The 24,115-nt window shown below is 40.0% G+C and overlaps 1 protein-coding gene across 1 annotated transcript in view; it reads left to right on the top strand.

Annotated features, from left to right (window-relative positions):
* The window catches only part of SGK1 (serum/glucocorticoid regulated kinase 1), an 80,768-nt gene that overhangs the window by 16,162 nt on the left and 40,491 nt on the right, over positions 1–24,115 (top strand). The window contains exon 2 of the mRNA XM_068938376.1: positions 10,267–10,482. Coding sequence (XP_068794477.1) covers positions 10,267–10,482 — 216 coding nt within the window. The remainder of the gene's footprint in view (positions 1–10,266; positions 10,483–24,115) is intronic.

Raw genomic sequence — 24,115 nt, 5'->3', positions numbered from 1 at the left:
ATCAGTGTGGACAATGAGGTGTTTATACATCAGTGTGGACAATGAATCTATTGTATCTCCTACAGAAACAAGTGCCATCCGTGCTTACAGCTGATCCAAGAAGAGAGTTACCCGATTCCAACACATCAGTTATTTATTTATTCATAGGGAAAAGAATCCCATGAGACTAGCAATTATTATCAAGGACAACATAGGAGGAAGGAAGAGAGGAAAACCCTAAGTGGTGCTTGTTCAATTGTTTGGATTTTTTTATGCCACATTTCAATCAAATTAACAGTTCAATAGGAGGACAGAGTAAAAGCTAATTTAGCTACCCAAGTGAAACATGGGCATTATAGACTTTCTCCTGCACCATTTGAGCTGGCAAGAACTTTCCTTTGAGTGGAATAGGAAAATCAGGCAGGCAGTTGTCTGCTTATTAACACTTGTTATCAGTCTCGTTGGCGTGCCTAAGTTTTCAGCTGTGCTTCATGCCTTGACTTATATGTATGCAACTTGTTCAGCAGGAATAGATTTAAATGCATGCTCAGAGGAGCCCAAATTCTTCAAGTCATTTTGGTGCTGAACACCTTTTGGGATTGGTGCCTAATTACAGTCAGGGGACTATATGTTTTCTGAATCTAACCTTCACTGACATGCTGTTGTGGCCTGGAGATGTGTCATTTGCCATTCAGATCATAAAAATACACCTTCCTTACTTCAAGTGTTAACATTTCAACTGATGGCAACATTTAACTTCTGCCAGATGCTGTCATGGCAAGTGAAACACTTGGGTGCAGGAAAGGGTTTCTATGTGTGTGTGTATGTGTGCAAGAAGCAATAAAATACTGATTAGAAACTGTGATGAAAGCCTTGAGATGTTCATCACAATGTGACAAACCTTAGCAAAGATGTGGCGTAAAACAGGCCAAATCCTTGGCAAGGATTGTGGCTTTCCAGCACTTCCCAGCCTTCAGACCCAGGATGCCCCAGCCAGCTCTATCATGGTGTGACCACAGCATCTTCCTCCCTGCATGCTAGTTCCTGCAGGATGAAACCTGGACACGCAGGTTGGAGAGGAATCATGGTCCTACTCTTTGATTTAGTGCCCATCTCCATACTGCAAAGTGAAGTACCCCAAAGCACCCTGAGAGGAGTCCAGGCTCATCTGTTTAGGTTCTGAGAGTCTGAGCTCAAAGCTCAGACACTGAGCTCAAAGGAGAGATGGTGGTTTAAACCAGACTAGCTTGCCCAGTGGCTGTATGGCACAAGTCCATCTACCTGGAGGCAAATGAAAACTGTAGAAAAGAGGGTTATTATGCATAAAAAACAAACAAAACAAATTAAAAATACAAAAAAACAGAGCTAGGATAGGTCAATACTCTAATCTTGCCTTTATGCTTTCAGCAGCCTCTGGGATGCCAGAAGTACCGTGAGTAGCTTCCAGATAAGACCATCACATACATCTCCATATGTTCGTCTTTCTTTGTAATATTTACAAGAGTCATATCCAGAGGCTACCACAGGGGTGGTGGCTCCTACTGCAAGGCTCACCACGAAGAGGTGTTACAGAATTTACCATGAAACAGCAAAGGAAGACGAAGGCTGAGAAGGGAAACAGTACTCCAGAGGAAGGGCACAGGTTTTCCCAGGGCTCACAGGAGTCCATGTCAGAGCCAGAAATGCAATTGCAGGTCTTGTAATACTCCATGCTGAGGACCTAGTGCATGGAGACTCCTGTAAACAACACTGGCATTCCCTGCATCCCTCCCCCAGCTGTGATCAGTTATCTTTTCCCAGGATCTTCCTCAAATGCAGGCAATTTTCCTCCTGGTGCACTAGGAGGACTGAATTCCTCAGGAATCCAGGCCACATTTACCTAGGCCTGAGTGGAAACAATGTGCTCTGTTATTTGAGCTCAACCTGCTATTTAACCAGCAGCTTCTCAGCTTGCAGAGACAGTGGCAAATGATGACAAAGCAGAGAGTTGCTCTTCACTCTCCTTTTTAAAATAAAGCTTGATTATTAATCAACAAAGAGATACGTTGTGTTCTGGAGGAAAAAAATAGTTTGAGATGATTTGACAAACTAAATCTTTTGCTGTGCTCCATTTCCCATGGGACGTAACGAATTAAATGTTAAAGTCAACTAGAGAGCAGTGATATATCTCAGTCTGGGCATTAATCAGCCTGCCTCTCATTTACCACTTTCCGTTTAAGTAGATGACTGTATACAGTTTGAACAATGGATCTTTTCATTCTATAATCTCCCTAATTGCAATTTAAATAGGTTTCCTGATAGTCGCTCTCAAGGCTGCTGCAGGGAGATGATTCCAAGAGCTCTGTGTCCGCTGTACAACCTACATAATGGATGAAAACTCAAATCCTGGTCTGAGGTGCAATTAGATAATGCCAGAAAAAGGAAAGTAGGGATCAGATGAACTGCAACTGGAGTCAGAGAAAAGTATATTTGATATCACTAGAACACAGACACATACACATACACACAGGAAGACCTAGTTCACCAAGGTATTTGATATGTCTGGCAGGGAAATGAATATTCAGAGACATTTAAGTTGTGACATGCAAAGTAAAGAGTAGCTGACTGAGAGCCACAAAACTGATATAAACTGATGCAAAAGAACATTTATGAAGAATAGAAGTTTTAATATAGCAGAGTTCACAGTGATTTGTTCGAATCCCACACAAAAATAGGAAAAAAGCCTGTCTAAAGTTTCAGATGAAGAAAATCGTGTCATACAGACCATATCGTTGCATAGGCAGTCAGATTAAATGTGATATGATTGTGCTGATGGGCGTGAGGTTTCACTGAGGATTGACTGATAACACCGGGCTGCAGAATGGATTTAAACAGTTTCCCTTAAGCCATTCCAGTTTCACTTCAGTCTTCAGTGAATGTTTGTAACCCTAGTCACTCTAACGGTCTATAAAATTTGTCCAAAAACTTGTGCTTTCCTTCACTTGTATTAATATTTACTGCTCCAGATTCTGTCTACACTTTACATTGCTAAATACTACTAAAATCAGTGATCGGCACTAGGCACTGGGACTCTCACATTCACAAAGACCCTAATCCAGCAAGACGTGAAGTCTCTACATAAGGTGCCTCTTCCTTTCTAATGTACTCAGCAACCTTAAGACTAAAGCTGGCAAGCCAGTTAACAGGTCTGCAAGGATGCTAGGCTTTCCATGACTTCCCAAGCTGGGGAGGATGCCCCAGGATGGCCACTGGCACCTCCATTACCACACTGGCTGGATTCTAGCAAAAGCCAGCACCTGCATTGGTAGCAGGCCCCAAGGAACAGGCTAATGCTTCTCTCATGGAAAATATTGTTCATGATTGCAGTGATTGGGACTGACTTACGAATACCTAATGAAAGTACAAAATGTGCTGAGTCAACTGATGCCATTGACAACTGAGCTACACGAAATGGAAAGCCGTATCTGTTTACTATTATATAAGAGGAAAAGCCATGAGTGGAAAAAAACAAACAAACCCTTGAACTTGGCAAATCTTATTTAATCACATCTGGCAGTTTTCTAGTCTGACTGATTACCACTGTTGGATATCATGTTTTTAGAAAGTAGAGAAAACAAAGAAACTAGAGCAAACAAGATTCAGAAAATAAAGTGTTTTTTTTTTTAATACTTGTGCACCTTTCAGGATTACTATGGGCCATGCTTAGAAAAAGAGTATTTAAAGCAATTTTCTTATTTATGGCAAAGATGATCACATTTCAATGTAGTTTAGGATTAGTGATAGTGATGATTACATTCTAGAAATGTGTACAACGCTCCCTTGAATTCATTTGTTTTGAAAAGTTTTTAAGAGAGGGTTTGGTGGAGAAATTGCATCAATTTTTGTCTTTGTAAGAATATGAGAAATATTGAACAGCTTTGACAAGCTGCAAAGGTCTTTTTTGTTCCAGCAAAACCAGAAGGGCAGAAAAATCTTAAGACAGTGGGGAGGTATACTTAAGTTTGCTTCTAACCATGAAGCTCTGTGAGCATGAAGTTGACTGTGGTTGTTCCAAATATATAGGGAAGCAATTTTACCATTTCACATGCATCTATTAATATAATTCCCACCTCAGATTCAGAGGAAGAAGTTCAAACCAGAAAAGATCTTAACAAATCAAAATTCAAACAAATCAAAATGTTTTTTTCAGTTAACTGAATCTTTCATTCAGATGTTCTAATCACTGCAGAGCATGCCATCTCTGTTTCAATTTCTTTATCCTCCCTTAGTCTAAAGGTATTGCAATTAGGAAAAAAAGAAGGCCATTTGACTTGAAAACACCAAATTTTTATATTTGAAAATGTTGAAACAGCTGTTTTGCCAACTTCAAAAATAGGTCAGTAGATACATTAAAGCTGATTGTGTCTCACGGATAATTTTGATGAAGTAGGGCAAGTGCAGGGCACCTAGGGAGGAATAACCCCATGCACCAGGACAGGCTGGGGGGCTGACCTGCTAGAAAGCAGCTCTGCAGAGAAGGTCCCGGGAGTCCTGGTGGATAACAAGTTGAGCATGAGCCAGCAATGTGCCCTTGTGGTCAAGAAGGCCAATGGGATCCTGGGCTGCATGAGGCAGACTGTCACCAGCAGGTCGAGGGAGGTGATCCTCCCCCTCTGCTCAGCCCTGGTGAGGAGGCCTCACCTGGAGTGCTGTGTCCAATTCTGGGCTCCCCACTACAAGAGACACATGGAGCTCCTGGAGCGAGACCAGTGGAGGGCTACTAAGATGATTAGGGGACTGGCTGGATGAAGGCTGCGAGAGCTGGACCTGTTCAGCCTGGAGAAGAGAAGGCTCAGGGGAGATCTTATTAATATGTATAAATATCTGAAGGGAAAGTGTCAAGAGGATGGGGCCAGACTCCTCTCAGTGGTGCCCAGTGACAGGACAAGAGGCATCGGGCACAAACTGAAACACAGGCAGTTCTGCCTGAAAATGAGGAAAAACTTCTTTCCTGTGAGGGTGACCGAGCACTGGAATGGGTGGCCCAGAGAGGTTGTGGATTCTCCTTCCTTGGAGACATTCAGAAACCATCTGGACACGATCCTGGGCAACGTGCTGTAGGTGATCCTGCTTGAGCAGGGGGGTTGGACTAGATGATCTCCAGAGGTCCCTTCCAACCTCCACCAATCTGTGATTCTGTGATTCTGTGAAGTACCCTTTTGTTTTGTATTTGGTTCTCTCCAGAGAAGGCAAGGCAAAGCGAGACAAGGCTTCACTGAGACATTTTGAGTCAACTTTTAGCTAATAGTTCTTAGGCAGCATTTGACTATTCCCAAGGCTAGCTACATGAATGTATACAGCTGATCTCTTACTTGGCTGAGAAAGTAGCAGGAGCCACCAGTTCTGACTGTATGTGGATGCTGAAGTGCAGCCACCACACCACAGATGACCTGCTGGTCACCGGGGCTCTTTTCTGTTCCACTCCATTCTATTCAGATTATTTCAGACACATGTAGATTCAGCAGGTTAAACTCTATAATGGTGAATAAAGTTGCCTGGGGAATTTTAAGAGCTTTTCAAATGAAAATATGGAAATCTTCAGATTCCAGTTCAAAATAGAATTGCTTCCTGTAGCTAGGAGCAGACTCTAGTTTATTTACTGGTAGATGGATATCATGCTAGTAATAAAAACGGTATTTGAATAACAAAGCACTCCTTATATTGTCATGAAGAATGATATACCTACCACTTTGGTATTTGAGCATCATGCAGTAATGCCCTAAATAACAAAGTAGTATCTGCTCCCTGTTAATTTTTCGGTCTTCGTCAATCAGGAAAGTAACTGCGTGAGAAGTTTCTTCAAAATTGTTTTTCATTTTTGTGGGAGTTTTTTTTAGTGGAAGTAGTTCAAAGGAATGCAGCTTTGCCTTTTGAAATCTTTAGTGACATTTAAGATAGCCCAAGTCAAACAGAGAGCAATAGATCTAAGGCACTTGTCTGCGGTAAATGTAAATACTAAATATGCAAAAATCTTTGAAGTGTGCTAGGGTTAAAGCTAGATAAAACCCTACAGTGTAAACTTACAATTCAATGACTAATACATACACATAACATTTCGATAAACTTTATTGAGTCACTCTGAGAAGTAATATATAATCTATAAATCTCAATAGAAACCTGAGACCTTCCTAGCTAGGCTCAGGGAAGTCGTTTTTCTTCAGAAGTCTGCTCTTGGCCTTGCTGCTATGAAGGTATTGCCAATTCATACTTCCAGTTCCAAATCAACATTTTAAACGCTTTTGGGTAGGCATAAATGTCAAAAGTCAGTGGTGAATCATTTCATTTTCCACTCTGGGTATTGGTAATAATTGCCAAACTCATCTATACATGTTACTTTGAATTATCTGAGGTACTTAAAAGGCAGAAATAGGGTTTGTCTACAGAGGGATACTGGGGGACATTAGTTTGAATTAATTGAAAATGTGAAATTAGAGAGGATTAGTAAAGTGTCATTAAAGTCCTTACGGGCCTTCTAATTCAGAATTACAACTGAAATTTTAGGTTAGACTAATGAAGTGAATGAATGAATTTATCACAGAATTAATTAAATCTGTGTTAATTCTGAATCAAACTGTCTGCACAAAGGTTTAGTGTGTGCTTAACTAATTCATATTGAAGTCAATTGATATTAACATTCCTGATTGTCCCCTCAATGTAGGCAAGTTCTGAAAATAATATGCATACATGCTCTTGACAGAGGGTATTGAGATTCACTGAAAATGACAGCACTTGTTCAATGTCCTTTTGAGTAGCCTTGAGATAGACTCGGGCATGTGCCCAGTGACTGCAGGAGACAGTCACACGGGCAGTAAGTGCAGAGCAGAGACGTGGAGCTTCATTGAGTTTCTCTGAGTTAACACACCATCATGGGCTGAGCAAACATGGCTGAATGTATACAAACTTGAACTTTGCCCGGCTGAAAACAGGAAAACTACAATTGTTCTGAGACTTTTGTCTGCAAGTTCATTTGAACTCTGTGTGTGCTAACCTATTTGAACTGGTTCCAATTATTGAAAAAAAATCCTGCTAATCTATTCGGTCTCAAAGCAGCATGCTACAGAAATATTCTTACCTCAGATTTCCCCAAAATCTTCTTGTGTTAAACAGGACAACATTTTGAGGAAACCAATCTTTGTCATTATATTTCTTTTTTATCTTGTAACATGTAATTAATATACAATTATCATGTGAAAATGCCAATTTAACTGAACATTTCTAAGCAGCAAAAAGTCAGAGAATAAGGTGTGTATCTGAACTGAAAAACGGGAGTCAGCCTGGAATAAACAGTAATAAGAAAATTTAGCTAGGATTCACCCTGAACTCAGGAACCACATGCTGGTGCTATACCCAGAAGACACCACCTACACGAAGTTGTGCACGGCTTGATAAAATGCATGCCCTGTTACTTTCTTTCATCGATACCATTCGTAGAAGTAACAGCACTGATGGGTGAATTTTAATTTTTGAATATTAAATAGCTAAATGTAGATTTCATTGCTGCTAAAAGGAACAGCAATTAGATTACTTGATCCAGACAGATTTTGCTGCATCAGGAGTACCCAGCTCACATTTTGAACACCTCCTAATACATAGACATGCTAAAGATTTATAAATGGAAGCACGGACAGTAAAAGAGCAGACGAAGCTGCCACAAGAATTATTATTTACCCGTGCCATGGCAAATAGGCTGAATTTGAAATAAAAAAACTGAACGTCTTTGAGACTTAAGGAAACCTCAGAGCCGGATGTGCTTTTGAACCTTGGCTTGGGCCAATGCTTTATAAAGTCTTGAGTAAAAGACTGGAACACGTGCCTTGAATTCAGAGAAAGGCTGAACCTCCACCTCATTGCAGCCCAGGTTTTTCTCTGCTGTCTGTTTGATTCTGCTTTCATGCATGTTTATTGGCTCACCTATAATTACATTGCTAAGGATGAAGATTGTCATGGAAAAAAGGCAGAATCAGCTCAAAAAATGTTTAAGTGATCACTAGGCTTACCTTAAAAAAAGACAAAATGAATAGTCAATTACTCCTCTCAAAATTACATTCAGTACATTATATATGCTTCCTGTAATAAAACCACACTGGGAAATCAAGCATGGGTTTTTGTTCAGGAACATAATTATTCTTTTCAACATACCAAGTCTTGGAATTAGATCAAGACATACAACCATGAATTTACTTGGGAAGAGTAATATATTTAATGATGTGCTTAACAATCATAGAATCAATTATGCTTGGCAAAATAAATGTGTTTAAAATCTGCTAGAGTCAAAAGATCAGTTTCAAATTATGTTTATTGAAACAAAAATCCAAAAAATAACCCCTCCCCCTGCAACTTCAACCCACCAACCTGAAGCCAAAAATGTCTGGATAAGGCAAATGGTGAGCAAACAATCTCTCTGCACTGCTAGGGAATTTAAGAATTACAAAAAACAGAGAAGATCGGTAAGAAATACATTTTGATCTTAACATCCCAGAGAAAATGATTCCACAGAACTTGGAGCAATTGGATTTTAATTCTGCGCTTTGTTACAAAAGCATGCAGACATGGCACCTGCCATATATCAGCATCCAAGGAGCTCTAAGGGGGGAAAAGGGGGCCGAGGTTATAGTAATATACTCTGCAGTATGGAAGTGAGGGCTAATATAGTCTACATGAACTCATGTTGCTAGAAAATGCAAATGGAGAAAGCAGTGGGAAGTGGCACATTTGCCCACAGAAGAACATATATTTGCTTGGTTTCCATAGAGAAAAATAAAAATTTTCCTAACCTTGAGATTTCTAGCAGGTCAGCACAGCAGGGCTATTGCGGGCGTATCACTCATAGAGGAGTTACCAGAAGAAGGCTGGTTAGATATGTTTCATTCTGTTTGTTTATCGTAAGTGATCTTGGTAACCATTTGCTGAGATGTGGACTTCCACTGTTAATCAAACATTTGGCATCATGCTCATGACTAATGCAATGTAAAGTGTTTATTTTCCTGATGTAAAGCATCCTCTAATGGCAAGTATCATCTGCTAATGAACCATGGCTATGCTGAAGCCAAATGCTTTTTCTGGCTTCCTCTCTGTGGAAGCTGAGTGAGACGGACTCTGCACTGGAGAATGAGTCAGTGCAGTTTTACTAGCGAGCGCTGACCCACCCCACTCCCCTGCAAATATGTAGGTTTAAACTTGCAAAGCAAATAGTTTGCCTCATTGCAATAGGAGGCTGGTTCTGCAGTCAGTTTTGACTGTCTCAGCCTTCCAGCTCTGTCCTGATAAGAAATATCCTAATATACTCCCCTCTTTTGCATTTAAAAGAGGGAGTAAATAGGAATGGTGATAAATGTGTGTTTGTCAACTGTATTTGGAACAGATCAAGTGTAAGTATAGTACAGATCATGTAGTGGTCTCTTTGGTTTTATAGTACAAAAATGAACTTGAAAAACAGCTCAGAAAAGTCTCCGATTCTTCACTTCCCTTATCAGAAAATCTGGTACTTTCAACTCACACAGCAGAGAAGAGACAATCACAGAAATGAAAGGAAGAGCAAACAGTGTGCACAAGGCTACCATCATGCCCTGAGGAACACAATGTATTACACTTGTAAATAGTGTTCCTGGGGCTACATTGCAGCAAGTCCTAGACAGAGTCTTGCAGAGAAAAGGAGAAAGCAGGGGAAGACAGATTGCAGGAGTCAGAGGGTCAAAATTCTGGGTCGGTCAACCTGAGAAACTGACTCTTAAATGCACTGAAGGTAGGCCCAGAAAAGGCTGAGATAGTGTAAGAAACCAGAGATGATTTATATTGAAAAAGGGCTGTAGAAAGCTTATAGGATTACCATTGTATACCTGTGAAAACAATCTGCTTTCTCTAAACAAGGCGTAATTGAGCTGTCTCAGCTGGGAGTACTTGCTCTGGGTGGTTGTCTTCCTCTCCTTATCTGCCTATTAAATGCATTAATAGCTCTAAAACTCAGAAAACATATTATCATAGATAAATCAAAACTTATGGCAGATTTGCCCAAAGCAGCAAGTGATTCTCGACATAAAAGTGCCTCGTTATGGTATGTATTCACACATGCACCCTGACATGGCTATTACTTCCTCCTGTACAAAACTGTTTGTGGATCCTACACGGTATCTGATTGTTTTCCCTGCTCTGTGCCTTTATCTGCGTTAGAAACCCTGCTACCCTTTCCCAGCCTCTGCCACAAAGTGGAAAAAGATGGAGGGAGTCCATAAACTCTTTCTGTGTCGGCAGGTACGAAGGTGGATTAAGAGCCCGATGGTCAGCGTCGAAAAACACCCAAATGCCAGCCTCAAGTACCCGGGGTCCACTGTGATGCATTTGCCGCAAGGGGATGCAGAGCTCCAGTCCTCCCTATGCCAGACGTGCTTGAGCGACCACTCTTTTCCACGAGGGATCGTCCCTCAGGAGGCTGAGTCTTGCTCCTGGGAAAGCCAGCGGAGCAGCAAAGTAAGATAGTCTTTCCTCACCGAGCGCTTTGTTTACCTGTTTCACATTGATAATGCACCTGTGCTTACAAGCTTGTGCTTCCCTCAGAGAGAGGGAATTCCCCGAAATCTGAGATGCTGCTGACAAAGGTTATTTTTTTTCATCGAGACCCTACTTTCTATCTTGAACCTTGATATCCAGTACTACATGGGAAACAAAAGGTTCTTCACAAAAGTCATTTGATTTAGCCTCTCAGTATTTGAGCAGATTAGTAACAGCACTAAAGTAAGTACTATTTCTGTGTTACAGAAATACAGGAGGTACAGGGAGGTGACCTTACCAAGAGAGTGAAAAGAATAATGACTAGTTGATTTTTTCCCTGGGTTTCATAATTACAAGACCACCCTCTTTTCCTCCTAGCTTCTCCAAGCTCAGGGAGTTTTCTAGGACAGGAGCTGATGATGTAGTGATTCGTTTCAGTGGAAAGAAAACTCAGTTTTGCCTGCAGTCGTGCTGGTATGTTATAAAAGACAACATAATTCTGCTTGTAGTACTGGGCAGTTGCACGCAGATGTAAAGGTAGTAGAGCTGAGATGAAATGGCCAAGAAGGAGCTCTTCTGAGACAAATTATGAAAGGTCTAAACCTTTCATAGTTCTTTCAGTTCCACCTAATCCCCATGGAGACCAGCCAAATACCAGAAAAGAAAGCAGTGCTCAGAACCAATTGTCCCTAATAAAAATGTCTAGAAATTACAAACCAAAAAGTAAAGAGCTGTAGAAACATAAAAGCAAGGACTGCAAATAAACAAATATGCATCTTTCCAAGTACAAAGCAGAGCAAATGCGACAAGGCATTTATCAGAGCATCAGCACAAAGCTCACAGCAGAAACACATTTTCGTGATACATCTGCTGCATCTTTAAACAGACGGATAGAGGAATTCAAGCAAGAGGTAAAAAAGGAAGCACCGTGCACTTCAGAAACCCAGAAAAGACATTTTGGTGAAACGTGCACAAGCTGAGAAACTAATTACTCCTCCATTTTCCTTCATTAATAGAAGATTGAACCTTTTTCAGGCTGAAATATTAAAAAATGAAAGCACCAAAGATGGGAGATTCTGTAAATCTTTGCCTTGCCCTAAATCATATGCTGTCCTGCACAGCTGTAGGGCCTCACAGCTGATTTCCATTGGGTCTGCACATGCATATGGGATAGATTTCGCTGAATGATGATTCCCTCAGACCTGTCTCTGGATCTCTTGCCTGTAGGCTGCAGAGCTGTTGCTTAGTCAGCAGCTGGAGTCTGCAGCAGAGGGATACGTTGCATGCTGCTTTAGAAATAACGTTGTCTGGCAAACAACTCCTTGGATAAAGCCATCGTGCATAAGGAGTCTTTTAACTAAGTTATGGTACGCAAGCTTTTGATGTGATTAAATGTAAGGTCACTGCCTCTTTCTCTACAGTAAAACCACGCAGGAAGCTTTTAATAATAAAGACTGAAGGAGCTCTGTGTCCGACCTTTTCCAGGTTTAAAGAGAGCTGCCGGGTAAGGTTCTGTTCAGGGATTGCAAACAGCATAAACTGTATGAATGTGAAATAACTTCCTTCATTTTAAACCAATGAACTTGAACAGAGGTACTCCATATTTCAGGGAGGACAAAATGTGGTCTCCATTAAATCTGCAGGTAGTTTGGAGTGTGCCAGTTCTCTCTAGTGGGTAATTGTTGTTTCTTTTTCGCCATTACTCTTCATTCTCTGTTTCCGAATACTGTCACCAGGTACTGCTACAAATTAATTCCATTGTGCTATGCCCAACACAATCATGCGTAAGGATACCATTGACCCTGTCCTTTCACTCAAGGGCGAATTTACTCACAAAATAATCAGCTGTGAAATATTATTAAAGGTTTATCCAAGGCAATAAGCTTTCTCTGACATGTTTCAAGCTATTCTGATTGGTTTGAAAGGGGCCCTATAAAAAACATCCCCAACTAAACCAGATGTTATACGTGGATATCAAAGTTCAAGGGAAAAGGAGTCTGTGTTTCTATTCTTGTTTCCAACACAAAAAATTAGAAACAAATCAATATTGCTTATTTGCTGTGAGGCTAGTTTTGTAGTAGAGTCTTTAAAAACTGATTTAGTATAAATAAGATTATATTGAAGCTGAAAATATTTAAAATAACGAGATTTTATCTTATGATATGCTGTCGTTTCTTCCTCCCCAGGCTTTTCTATTAAGGCACGTGTCATTTGGAGATTATAAATGACTACTGCTATAACTTCTACTAACTATCCTCTATTATTTGTATGATACAGTACTATCTCTGTGTATGTGATGATATTTTCCAGCATTATATACAGTGGAATAGATAATTTTCAAAGCATTGCCAGAAAACCACGTGAATTTTCACAAGACTTACATAGGTATATTATTGTTTCTTGTACATCGTGTTTCTTGTAATCTTGGATTAATTCTGTGGAAGCTTGTATCTGCTCTACTAGTATAGCAGCTGAAGCCCTTAGGCTTTGGACCACTGCCAGGGTAATGATTTATAATAAACTGTTCCTCACTTTTGCATGTGTATCTACACACTTCAAATTACGTAAAATTCACCAGCTTGATGAGAAGGGTAAATTTCCTTGCAAAACAAAATTGCGGCATTGTATGTTAAATACCCTGTGTAAATAAGCTGTTTTTGAAAGAGCAAGCAAATAACCTTTAAGATCTGCTTAACTTTCTGCTAAGCTGGAAGAGGTGAAATTTGGGTGTGCTTTAAATCTCTCAAGTGAGGTTTACCAGGCTGTATTATTAGAGGTAAACATACTCATTAAAAAAAATCCTTCATACTCTGAATGATACCTATACGTCACACTGTAATAATATGCCCTTGTTTCAGACCTTTCTTTAAATAAGCACAAGATAGCAGACCTTGTTAGTGAGCTCAAAATATCTTCTTTTTTTTTTTCAGAGAGACCCAACAGCTACGTTTAAGGCTTGTTCTGTTCTTTCCTCTCTTTCTAAAGAGCTAAGCACAGTCCTACTGGCCTATGTATCAGCTGGCATTTGTCCTGAAGCATCACGGAAATTTCTCTATCTAGGAGACCAAAGCCCTGAATGTTTAGAGCTGTCTCTTCTTTCCAAACAAAACCTTGTGTTACCCCTAGCTAAGGAATGAGAGGGGGGAAAGAGCAAGCTAATGCATTTACCTGGTTTTGGAGCAATGTGACTTCAAATTGCTGGGAGCGTCACTGAGCGCCCAGTGCAGCCTCAGTGGGAGTGGGGCTCAGCTGCACTGAGTGGGGCACTGAGCCCCATGATCTGAGGGGACAAATGTTCCCAGATCAGGTTGTGTGAGGTCTGATGTGCAAAGCTAGCAAGAGGGTCCACTCTCTTCATCCTCTGCCTCGGTGGCTGTGGGGCTGGTGGTGGCACTGCACTGGGAACCCACACGGAAAAGAGACAGAGGGAGTTCTCTACAGAGGGGATGAACCTCAGCTTCCTCCCCTCCTCCTGTAAATCCGTGCCCGGTATCTCTTGTGAAGCAGTGCTGGAAAAACCTTGCTTAGGTTTGCAGTGAAGTGGATGCTGCCACCCTTTTTGGACAGGTTCTTCATGATTTATGGGAAGATAATTACTTTCAAAGACACTTTTCGATCACATGATAGCAGAGATTTATTTTACTGTTAAAAACTGTTCAAAGCTCCTATAGATAGGAGAAGTCTTGATTTCAGCACTTAACACATTTCAAGTCTTGCCACAGAGATGAGGAATGCTTAAAAAACAGTATCCAAATCAATGATAACATAAAGAAGGTTTACTTATCTACTTGCTTGTTTGTTTGCTTGTTTTAATACAAGAGCACAGGTGATTATTTGAGAGAGTTCTACTTAATTCAGACTGGTTCTCTTCTACAAATAACATACAATTTTTAGAAATCTCCGTACCAAATGGGGTAAGAATATATTGCAGTTGGAATATGTTGTGTAAAGGAGCATCATGAAAAATAAATACATTTTAACAAATAATAAAATGATGGACATTTAATCATCCACATTGATGCCTTATGTCTTATGCCACGATCTGTGATAGTTAGTATACAAACATATGCACATGCACAGAAGAGAAGATGGAAATCCTGAGGGCCTAATATGGGACAATTAATCCTAGAACCAATATATGTGAAAAGTGCTGCAATAAAACATAATCTGAAAGAAGAAAAACAGGAGGTGTGGGGTGGGGGGAAGTACAGATAACACAGAGTGGTTCAGGGAAATCAAAACTGAAGAGGACTGCGAGAGGCTTTAATACACCTAGGCAAATTAACAACCTGATGGCAGATTACACTTGATAGAGACAGAAACAATGTAATGCACTCTGATGGAATAATTAGACCTACTCAATACACACTGCAGGGTCTTAAATTAACTGTGATTATTCCAGAAGGCAGCCCTGGTGCACTGTGGCTGCTGTACCAAAGAACTCATCTCAGTGTAGCTCAGCAGGTATAACCCTCACCCAGCAAAACAATCCCTCTACCCATGCACGGAGGAACACAGGACCAGGAATACAGGATTCTCTGAATTTACTTCTGTCCCTACAGAGAAGGGTATGTTGGGAGGGGTGCAGCTCGTGCTGCAGCAGACTCTTACCCGTTCCTTCTTAGGCTCCACCAACTGCCCTCAACAAGCCTGGAGAGTCTTATAGACCGAGGGCCGGGAAGTAAATACACCTAGTGTGGACAAGAACAGACCAGTGATACCAGGGCACCAAATGCCTAGGAAAGGCCTTGCAGACAAAACTGAAATGTTTCCTCTAATCTATGCAATGCAGTCAAATTTGAAGTGACAGGAAGAGGCCTCGGTACGTAGGATCCTTTGGAAAGGAGTTGTCAAGAATGAAAGGAGAGACAAAGACACCATAGTCCAGCATACCCATAGATCAAGCTGATTTTTGGCAGAGGAAACCTTGCTGTCTTGTGTTGGAATCAAGTGGGACTTTTAATCTCCCTGTACAGTGATTCAGGAAATATCTGCAAAGATCATCTCACTGTGTTTTAGTTTCCCTTTTGTCTCTTACTGCAACCAGGAAAAGCTATTAGGCAGTAAGAAAATAATCATATTATTAAACTCATTTCAAAAACATTATGGTCCTTTCTCCCCTTGAATGCTGGGGAAGGAGGGGTTTTTCTGCTCTATCTCAACAATGAAAGAGTAGAAATAGGCCTGGGAAGCAGAAATGAAAAACAATTGAAGGGCTTCTATTCAAGCTAACATATAGCGCAGATGCAATGACAAAATTTTGTATAATAAGGGGTAAAAGACTAAACATCATAAGCAGGCTTCAAACGTAACAGTTACAGGGGTCTGGAACTGTCCGTCAAAGCAGAAGGGCCGTGTTGCTTTTAAGCTGGAGTTTAATATATTCGTGAGTAGGATGATCTTGCCTGTACACTCGGTTACTCGAGATTTCACAGTACATTTTGCCTCAGTCTGGGAACTGTATCTCTTATTCATGAGAGCGACGTGTAGTAGGACAGTCAGTTGGGCAACCGTGATGTCGATGTTCTCTACCGTATGGGCAAGGATACTTTCAAAATAATCAAAACAAACAAGATGTTGAAAGCAGTAAAGGAAATATTTGTATGCGACAAGTAATTTCACTTGAGGATTCATAGCTACTGGAGCTCAATAGCTTCCGTTTTATTTTTTTTCGTGTACAAGTAAACCCAGCCATAATACTGTGCTCCAGAAATGTATTATAACACTGCCTGAAAACTAAAGAGAGATTTAGAAAAGTAAGTGGCTCAATATGAGCAATTAGAACATTAAAGAAGATATTTTATTCTTCTCCTTCCATTCAGCAACTTCTGGCTGCAGAAAGTTTATAATTTCTGGGTCATCATAAGTCAAAGTTGTAGCTTAAATCTGCAAGCTGACAGTCTCAAATGAAAAACTCAGTTTCACTAACATAGCTTACAGCTATTTCCTAAATAGTTGTTTGTAGCTGACTGCACTAAAGCTCTTTTAGCTGTTGATAGAAATATGTCACTACCGGGTTTTTGATGGAATTTGGAATTGAGTGCATTTGAATATACATCTCCACCAGTATACACAAGCTTATGTGTCTGCCAATAGGTGTCTGTAGTTTGGGAATTTGTTCATGTGTATATCCAAAGACCGGTGACTCAAATGTGATATTATTGCAGATCCTATAGCTTTAGCAAGATGAAAAGCAATCTTAGTTTTCTCTGTTGCTCACATCTCAGCAGCTGTGAGAATCAGCTGTGAAAGCGACAGCGAGTGAGGGGGGAACAGGCTTTGTTTCAAGGATTAAATCTAAATGCAGTATGTACTTTCATGGTTTTATAATGGATTGATATAGGGTTATTATGGATAATATTTATTTAGATGAGTCAAAAATGTTTAACACAAAAGCTTTTTCAAATGGAAATGGCAAAGCACAGTTTGCAAATGCACAGGCTAAAATTATGTATAATTTCAGTGAATGGCAAAGACTGAATAGCAGACAATTGCCTGTGGGGGTTTTTACAGTCCCAACTGACAAAGCAAATGTCTATAGCACAGAGCATATAAATCAGTTCCATGACTCAAAGGAATGATGTGATATGTCAATCATCTGCCTTACAAATATGCAGTGAGGCACTCAGCCATTTGTACATCTATCACAGGTCTCTTCAAGAGCCATACATTTGGTAAATTAATTGGACAGTCAATATCAAAAACTGAAAACATGCTTTCATCCTTTTTGAATGCTGATTCAACACTACTGAAAGTAATTAAAATATTTCATACTTCAAAGAAACTAATTGTCAAATGTTTTCCCTGAGGATTTCTGCAGCTGGAATATGATTCATTGTACTTTCCACTGGGCTTCCGCAATACCTGGATTGGAAATGACATCTCTCTCTCTCCCTTTATTAGTACGGTGTATATGTAGCACCTTTTCTACTCTAAGATCCAAACAACTTTGCAAATAGTGGTAGGGATCAGAGAAAAATAATCATTTCTACATTGACAGTAGTAACCAGCCAATACGCAGCACAGTAAGTGCGAGGAATTTGGGACACAGAGACAGTAGGCCAAATTTCTGTTTAATTTTGTCCTGTCCTGCAGGACAGACTATGCTTTTTTCTAATTAGCAAGTCATCAGACACAGAAGATCAAAAGATTTGCTAAACAGAATGGAACAATGATCTCTGTTTCTTCAGAAACCTGCTTCTGGCAATATTTAATACCACATGCCAAAGCAGAAGGTGAATAAGAATAACCAAAACGTACTTTGCAAGGACAGAACATATTCCTAACACTGTGCTAAATCGGTTTAGTTTTGAAAGGCTATATTTAATGATGACAACTGGAGTTGCTCTACTTTTATATTGGAGTTTGATTCAAATCTGTTTATTGTCCGTCTTGTAATCATTGCCTTGAATAGCTCATTTTAAAGATAATTTAGTACTTTGGAGTCGATAAATACAGGGATCTGTTCTGCTGTGTGACCAGGTCATGAAAACAATCCGGCAGGCAATTAATACTACTCTCTTAAAGGATAACATCATTAAAGATAAAGCAACTCTCTCATATATGCACATGTAAGACCTTATACGGGTAACTAAACACAAGGCCTGTAAAATAGTTGAGTGATAGCTAAGCATGACTTAAAATTCAAACCAATCCTCAAAAGGAGCAATAAGCCAAGATATAGCCTGGTCAGGGGGCCCAGGGCTACATAAAGCAAAGGAGGATGCAGAGAGCAGGAGCAGCTACAAGACCCCTCCATGCCGCCTGACTGTGGCCAGACCATGGCCACTTCAGCAGTTGCACTGTTGGAGAAGAAGGGGTGAGCAGAAGTCTCCTGGGCTTTCTTCCTCCTAAAGAGTTCCTCCTTGGGATCAACTTGTGTCCTCACCCAGGGTCATTTGATAGCCTGCCTAGACTGTGCTTTTGAGAATCAGCAAGACTAAGCCTTGCATATCATTTCCGTCTCTAGAAATAAATCTCTGATTCAAAAACATGTTCTGTAAAGAAAACCTTGTTTCTTCCTTCAGGAACTCTGTATGCACCAGTCTGTCTATCACAAGAGGCCGCAGATGTTACAAGACATCTGAGTGTCTTGATCAGTATCAGTAATATAATGACTAATTTTGTTGTCGTCTTACTGTTACTGTCAATTCTTGAACCGTGTTGTAGCTATGGCATTCCTTTGCCGTTTATAAATAACTATTACTATTCTTCTATTTAGGACTTCCAGATAACCTTTTATTTAGAATTTTCCACTTTGCACATAGAGGTTATAGTTGGCTAAGACCTCGGTGATAAAGTCATGCATTCCGTAAATGTTGTTATAACATTAGTTAATATAGTGCATGCTGCTCATTTTAGGTACTTGAATGCAATTCCCAGATCCCAAGACTTCTCGATAGCTCCTGTCTTAATATAGTATACTCGCTCTCTATACAATTATATCCTTTCCATTTTGTGAAATCTTTTCCCCCCACTGAATAGACAATACAGGATATTCTGAAAGAGTTTCTGTAATGCACTGTCTGGATTTGAGATGCACAATGAGTTGACTTTTTTGACCATTTCCATTAATAGAAAGATAATTATTTCCAAGACATCAGTACAACTGCACAAATAGTTTGTATGGCCTATACTGAACCATACCATATTGGCACTGTGGTTAAAACAAAAAGTCTGCTCAAACTCAAAACAGTTACACTACTTCAAAATTATTCTGGAGCCCTATGGGCAATGAAGACACTGATTTTACTATCCTTTCCCAGTTTTTGCATAAGTGGGGGAATTGATCTGGGGGAAAAAAGCATCACCTTTTCTCTGAGGGGGTCATCCCCTCTCCCATCTGATGTCTACAAGAGACACTTGAACCCTGAAGCAGAGGGAATCAGGCTCATGGGACTTTTTTAGTTTAGAAGTGAACAGTTTTAAGAAACTGAAAACGATTCCAAATCTTCCAATTAAGAAACCCTTAGCAGTGAGCTGTCATGTAAAACAATGTGGGTTTTCCTTTCCCATGCAACATGAGACGCTTTTTCTTTGCAGATAAACCAATTTAGGAACAGATTTTTTAAAAAAAATAAGGCTCATATAACAAACCTAAGAAATAGTTTAAGAGGAGTGTGATAGCACCTGACTATAACATCTATTTTCTCAAGCAGAATCCCTTGCCTATTGTTAAATATTTGGTCTTCTACATTGCAGAGAAGGTGCCTCAAAATAATGCTGAGCAAGTGAATAGAAAGCACAAAAAGGGGCTAGATCAATTTCCCTGAGCCCTCAAGAAGGACTAGCATGCAGAAATAGTCTTCAGACGAATGCAGTACGATCCACTGGAAGAGCTGCTGAGAGCGAGTAGTTTATATATATTATTGTTGAAACTTACAAGCGCTAGAAGTTTGAAGAAAGCAAAGACTTGAGACATTCTGTACCTTTTCAGGTCCAGTAGGAGGAGGATAAACTCCTCACTCCCAACCCATCTTCTAACTACTCTGTAATAGGCTTGTCTAGGTCAAAGTGGACGACACTTTTAATGCCTCCTTTTGAAGCTGTGTCACTCTATAAGAGTGAGCACAAAATTCAGTAGCCTGCCTGAATGCTCTTCCAGGTTAGATGATCCTTCAGTTCTATTTACTGCTCCAGAGAGCATTTCTATGTTAAGCAGTTGTTGCATGAAGCACTGCTGTAGTTGAGAAGGGAACCAACATCTCTTGTCTGTCTGCTGAAGGCCTGATTCTTGAGAGTGTCCTGGTTTTAACAGCAGGCATCTCTACTTTGGGTATTCTTGTGGGAAGCAGGAGATGCATTTATGATTTTCCTGGTTTGAGAAAGACATTAAACTAAGATCTGTCAAGCTTCAAGCATTTGTCATCAGCCCTGAGCTATTAGACATAAACAGGGACTTGTTTCCTTGAGAAGCTTTTCAAAAATCACTCTTGAAAGGAGTAAGTTAGAGAGCTAATGCCAACAGATTTCCCTCTCTCCATTGGGCGTATCGGCTGTCGTTACTCTCACTGTGAAGCATCTAGCTCTCTCAGCTCTAGCGCCTAGCTCCCCTAAAGAGGTACCTGTGTACCTTTCAATACACCTAGAGTTGCAGATTTTTATCTTAGAAAACGGACATCTAAAAGCTAGCTTTTTGTAGATGACAACGTTCAGTTTCTTAACACTTTTCTTTTTTTTGAATATAGCCCACAGTAACCGAGGCTTTTTGAGAGATAAAGATATTTTGGCTTAAAAAGCTGCCCTTTCATCAAAACAATTCCCCAAGCCCCCAAGATACATCTACTGAAAGAAAAATATAGCTGCATACAAAGCCAAATGCATACAGAAATGCAACACAATCCTTTTTTCTACATAATAAATGACAGCTACTGAGGGAATGGCTACAGATGAAAAGAATAAACTTGCTTTCTTTTCAAAGCACCAAAGAAAAATTCGTGAAATAATGAAGCTGTTGAATAAGACTCTGTCAAGATAAATATCATGTATCTAAAAAGAAGAGTACTTTTAAAATCCAATTACTATCACTGGAAGAATTTCAGAAATTTATGTACACAGAAAATCTTCTATCACACAGCTACCTTTTTTTTTCAGAATTGAAAGTCCAGGGTTTCCGCTCTACTTCTATTTAGCTTTGCCATTGTCATATATCACCAAAATGTTACAGGTTTTCCATCTCATCTCTTTCTGAAGGTGGATTTATTTTTTTAAATTCAATGTGTCAGTGAACTATGCCTACTATATGAATTCCTAATGTGTCAAAGTACCATTTTATATAAATATTTGGTTTAATTGTATATGTTGATATTGGCTGAAGTTTTCAGAAGTGACCAGCCATTTTAGGCATCTCCTCTCTCAGACACACACCCAATGAGATCTGCTTAGAAAACATTGCAGAAGCCGAGTAAGAAACACCCTTCATATCTCCGGGATCTTTGTAGGTTCCTCAGGCTGGAACCTCAGGACCTGGGATACTCAGAACTGTTAGTGCCTCGAGGAACTCTCACTCGTTACGTCTTATAACACACGCTGAAGCACAGTGACATTCAAAGGTTCTAAATATTAAAAGAATATATTCTCTTTGTATCATACCCTCTCTAGGACTGCATGAGACAGTACTGTGAAAAGGGAACTGGTTAATACCAGTCTGTTCCACTGTGTAGTTACCTAGTTATAACTAGTTTTCACTGACGATTTTTGATTCACACTCCTTTTAGATAAACTAGTAACTGCATTGGGAGGTGGGGGAAGGTGGACTTTCAAATACTTCAGTTTTGATCAATGCAACTTTGTCCTGAAGGGAAAATAGGTAAAATTCTGCCAACACTGTGTCAACTGTGAGTGTGATCTGCAGAGCAGAAGTTGCATGCATGCTGGCTTCGCATGCAGCTTCTTGCAGAGAAGAGGTTTTGTTATCAAATCAACCTCTGAAAGCCACGTGAAATGGGGCTGACATAACAGTTTAGCAAGCAAAGCTCTTATCACAAGTTATATAACTCTTGATACCTCACATATTCAGGATATCACATCACATCTGAACCCTAGAGAAACTTTCCACACACTGCAGTTTTGGGGGGACTCTTTGAAAATACATAACCCTGCATTAATCTCTGGAGGATATGGATACAGCAATAAAAAAACTGTTGTGCTCAACTAGTCCCACCTTCACAATGTGCCTCTACTAGGATCCTAAAAATTGTTATGCACCACTTGTTCCTCCTTCACAACACACCTCTTGTAGATCCTACCTGCATTACAGACAGAACTGGAACACGAAACTTAGCCGCCAACTGGCCATCTCCTGATCTACTTGCAACACATCCCATTGTTTCTGCACAGCGCTTTCGTCTCTGCATAAGCAGAGCGTCACGCCCAGTTCAGAAGATAACTACACTGAAAAATCTGGTTCATGCTTATCCTCCCAAGTTTGCCTATGGTAGCAATGTTGTCAGTCTTCCACCCTTTTGTACTGTTACAGCTACAGAGCTGTTACTGTAGTCTACAAATATATGCTTTTACCACAATAGCACATGCTAAAGATAATGGTGAACCCACTGCCAGCTCTAGCCTAAACTGGAGGTGCACAGAACAAAGACAATTTGGACATTCCCCAGGTCTCTCACTGCAAAACTCAGACTGTTTTAGTGATGTATATCTCATTAGGAGCCTGATTCTTCCTTGCACTTAATTCTAGCAATATTGAGAAGAGCGGAAATAAAATTTACAGGGATATTTGGAGATAGATAGAAGTTATGAAGTTCTGTACCAGTTTCCCTAGCCAGTTATCCACAGGTTTTTGGAAGATACCCATTTGTAAGTGTTGCAAAGAAGTTTGGGGGAAATATTGTGCCTGGTGTCCTTCATGGAACATTTATTGAATTTTTTATTTCGGTGAAACTGCTGTGTATACTGGTTTTGAGTCTTCTGTGTTTCTTGCAGCAGCTTTGTGGTCAGGCTAATGGTAATAGACTCGTTCAATTCTATCACAAACTTCACCCACAATTTTTTTTAGCTCCAGCTTTACCTTTGACAAATTTGTGTGGGTTAGAATCATTTTTTATCATTTCACTAAGAATACTGTTTCAGGTACTTTGGGTGAGAGGCATAGACTTTCATGGAGCAAAATCACAATGTTCAAATCAATTAATCCTGCTAAAGGCCTTGGTGGTAATGGTGGAAGACTGCTTGCGCTACATGAGCTTTAATATTTTATGGAGAGCTGGAAAGAATGCCACCTACATGATGCACACTTCTTTTGAAGGAACGGAAAACTGAACCTCTGGCTATCTAAGCACAGCTGGGAATCTTCTTTTGCATCAGAGAGATATACAGCTCTGAAAGAGCACACAGCAAACCATCGTTCCCATTTCTAATTACGTAACTCTGAATGCAAGCAAATACTTGTACTGCGAAAGCAACAGCCAGTGCCTTTGCAGAGTTTCTATGACCGTTTACACTTACAAGTGTGTTAAAAATTTCCCAGTTAAGCAAATCTCCTTATTCTTGGTGCTATGACTGAAGGTTCTGGTGATAAAGTAAGCTGGAAGAGAAAGTATAAACACATTTAAAAGACCCATTTTGGTGTTTTTATGATTCTCAATAAACAGTGAAATGTCTCTAGTTCTTCCCTTGCTCTTCAAGGCTTATGGCTGCAGACACTCCGCAGCAGCAGAGGTAAAAGGCCAAACCATATGCTCAGTTGACGTGCTAATCGTTGTGTATTAAACAGTACTGAACCTTTATGTTGAACCTTTGGTCAGCATGTGCCAGCCATTTTGTGCAAGATCAAGTCTTGTTAATAATCACACCATCACATATCAAACTGTGAAGTGTTCAGGAATAAGACTTTGCAAACTCACACTTACAAAATATAGCTACATTTTACAGTTAACAGCTTCTAGAATCAAAATATGTAGCTTGGAAAGCCAGACTGCAAGGACCACAGCAAAGAATATAGGACCTATTCATTCATCCCTTAAAGCCTGTCTTGTGGGAAGAAAATAGAATAAAAAAAAATGATTTAAATCTAGTTTAAACAAGGTTCCAACCAAACTGAAGATTGCTGCATTACTGGCCAGTGTGAACATCAAACAACAAAAGAATTATGTATATA

Source organism: Struthio camelus, chromosome 3 (assembly GCF_040807025.1).
Source record: "Struthio camelus isolate bStrCam1 chromosome 3, bStrCam1.hap1, whole genome shotgun sequence".
Taxonomy (NCBI): domain Eukaryota; kingdom Metazoa; phylum Chordata; class Aves; order Struthioniformes; family Struthionidae; genus Struthio; species Struthio camelus.
Note: the sequence above shows the minus strand (reverse complement) of the source record. Positions and strands in the feature narration are given on the sequence as shown.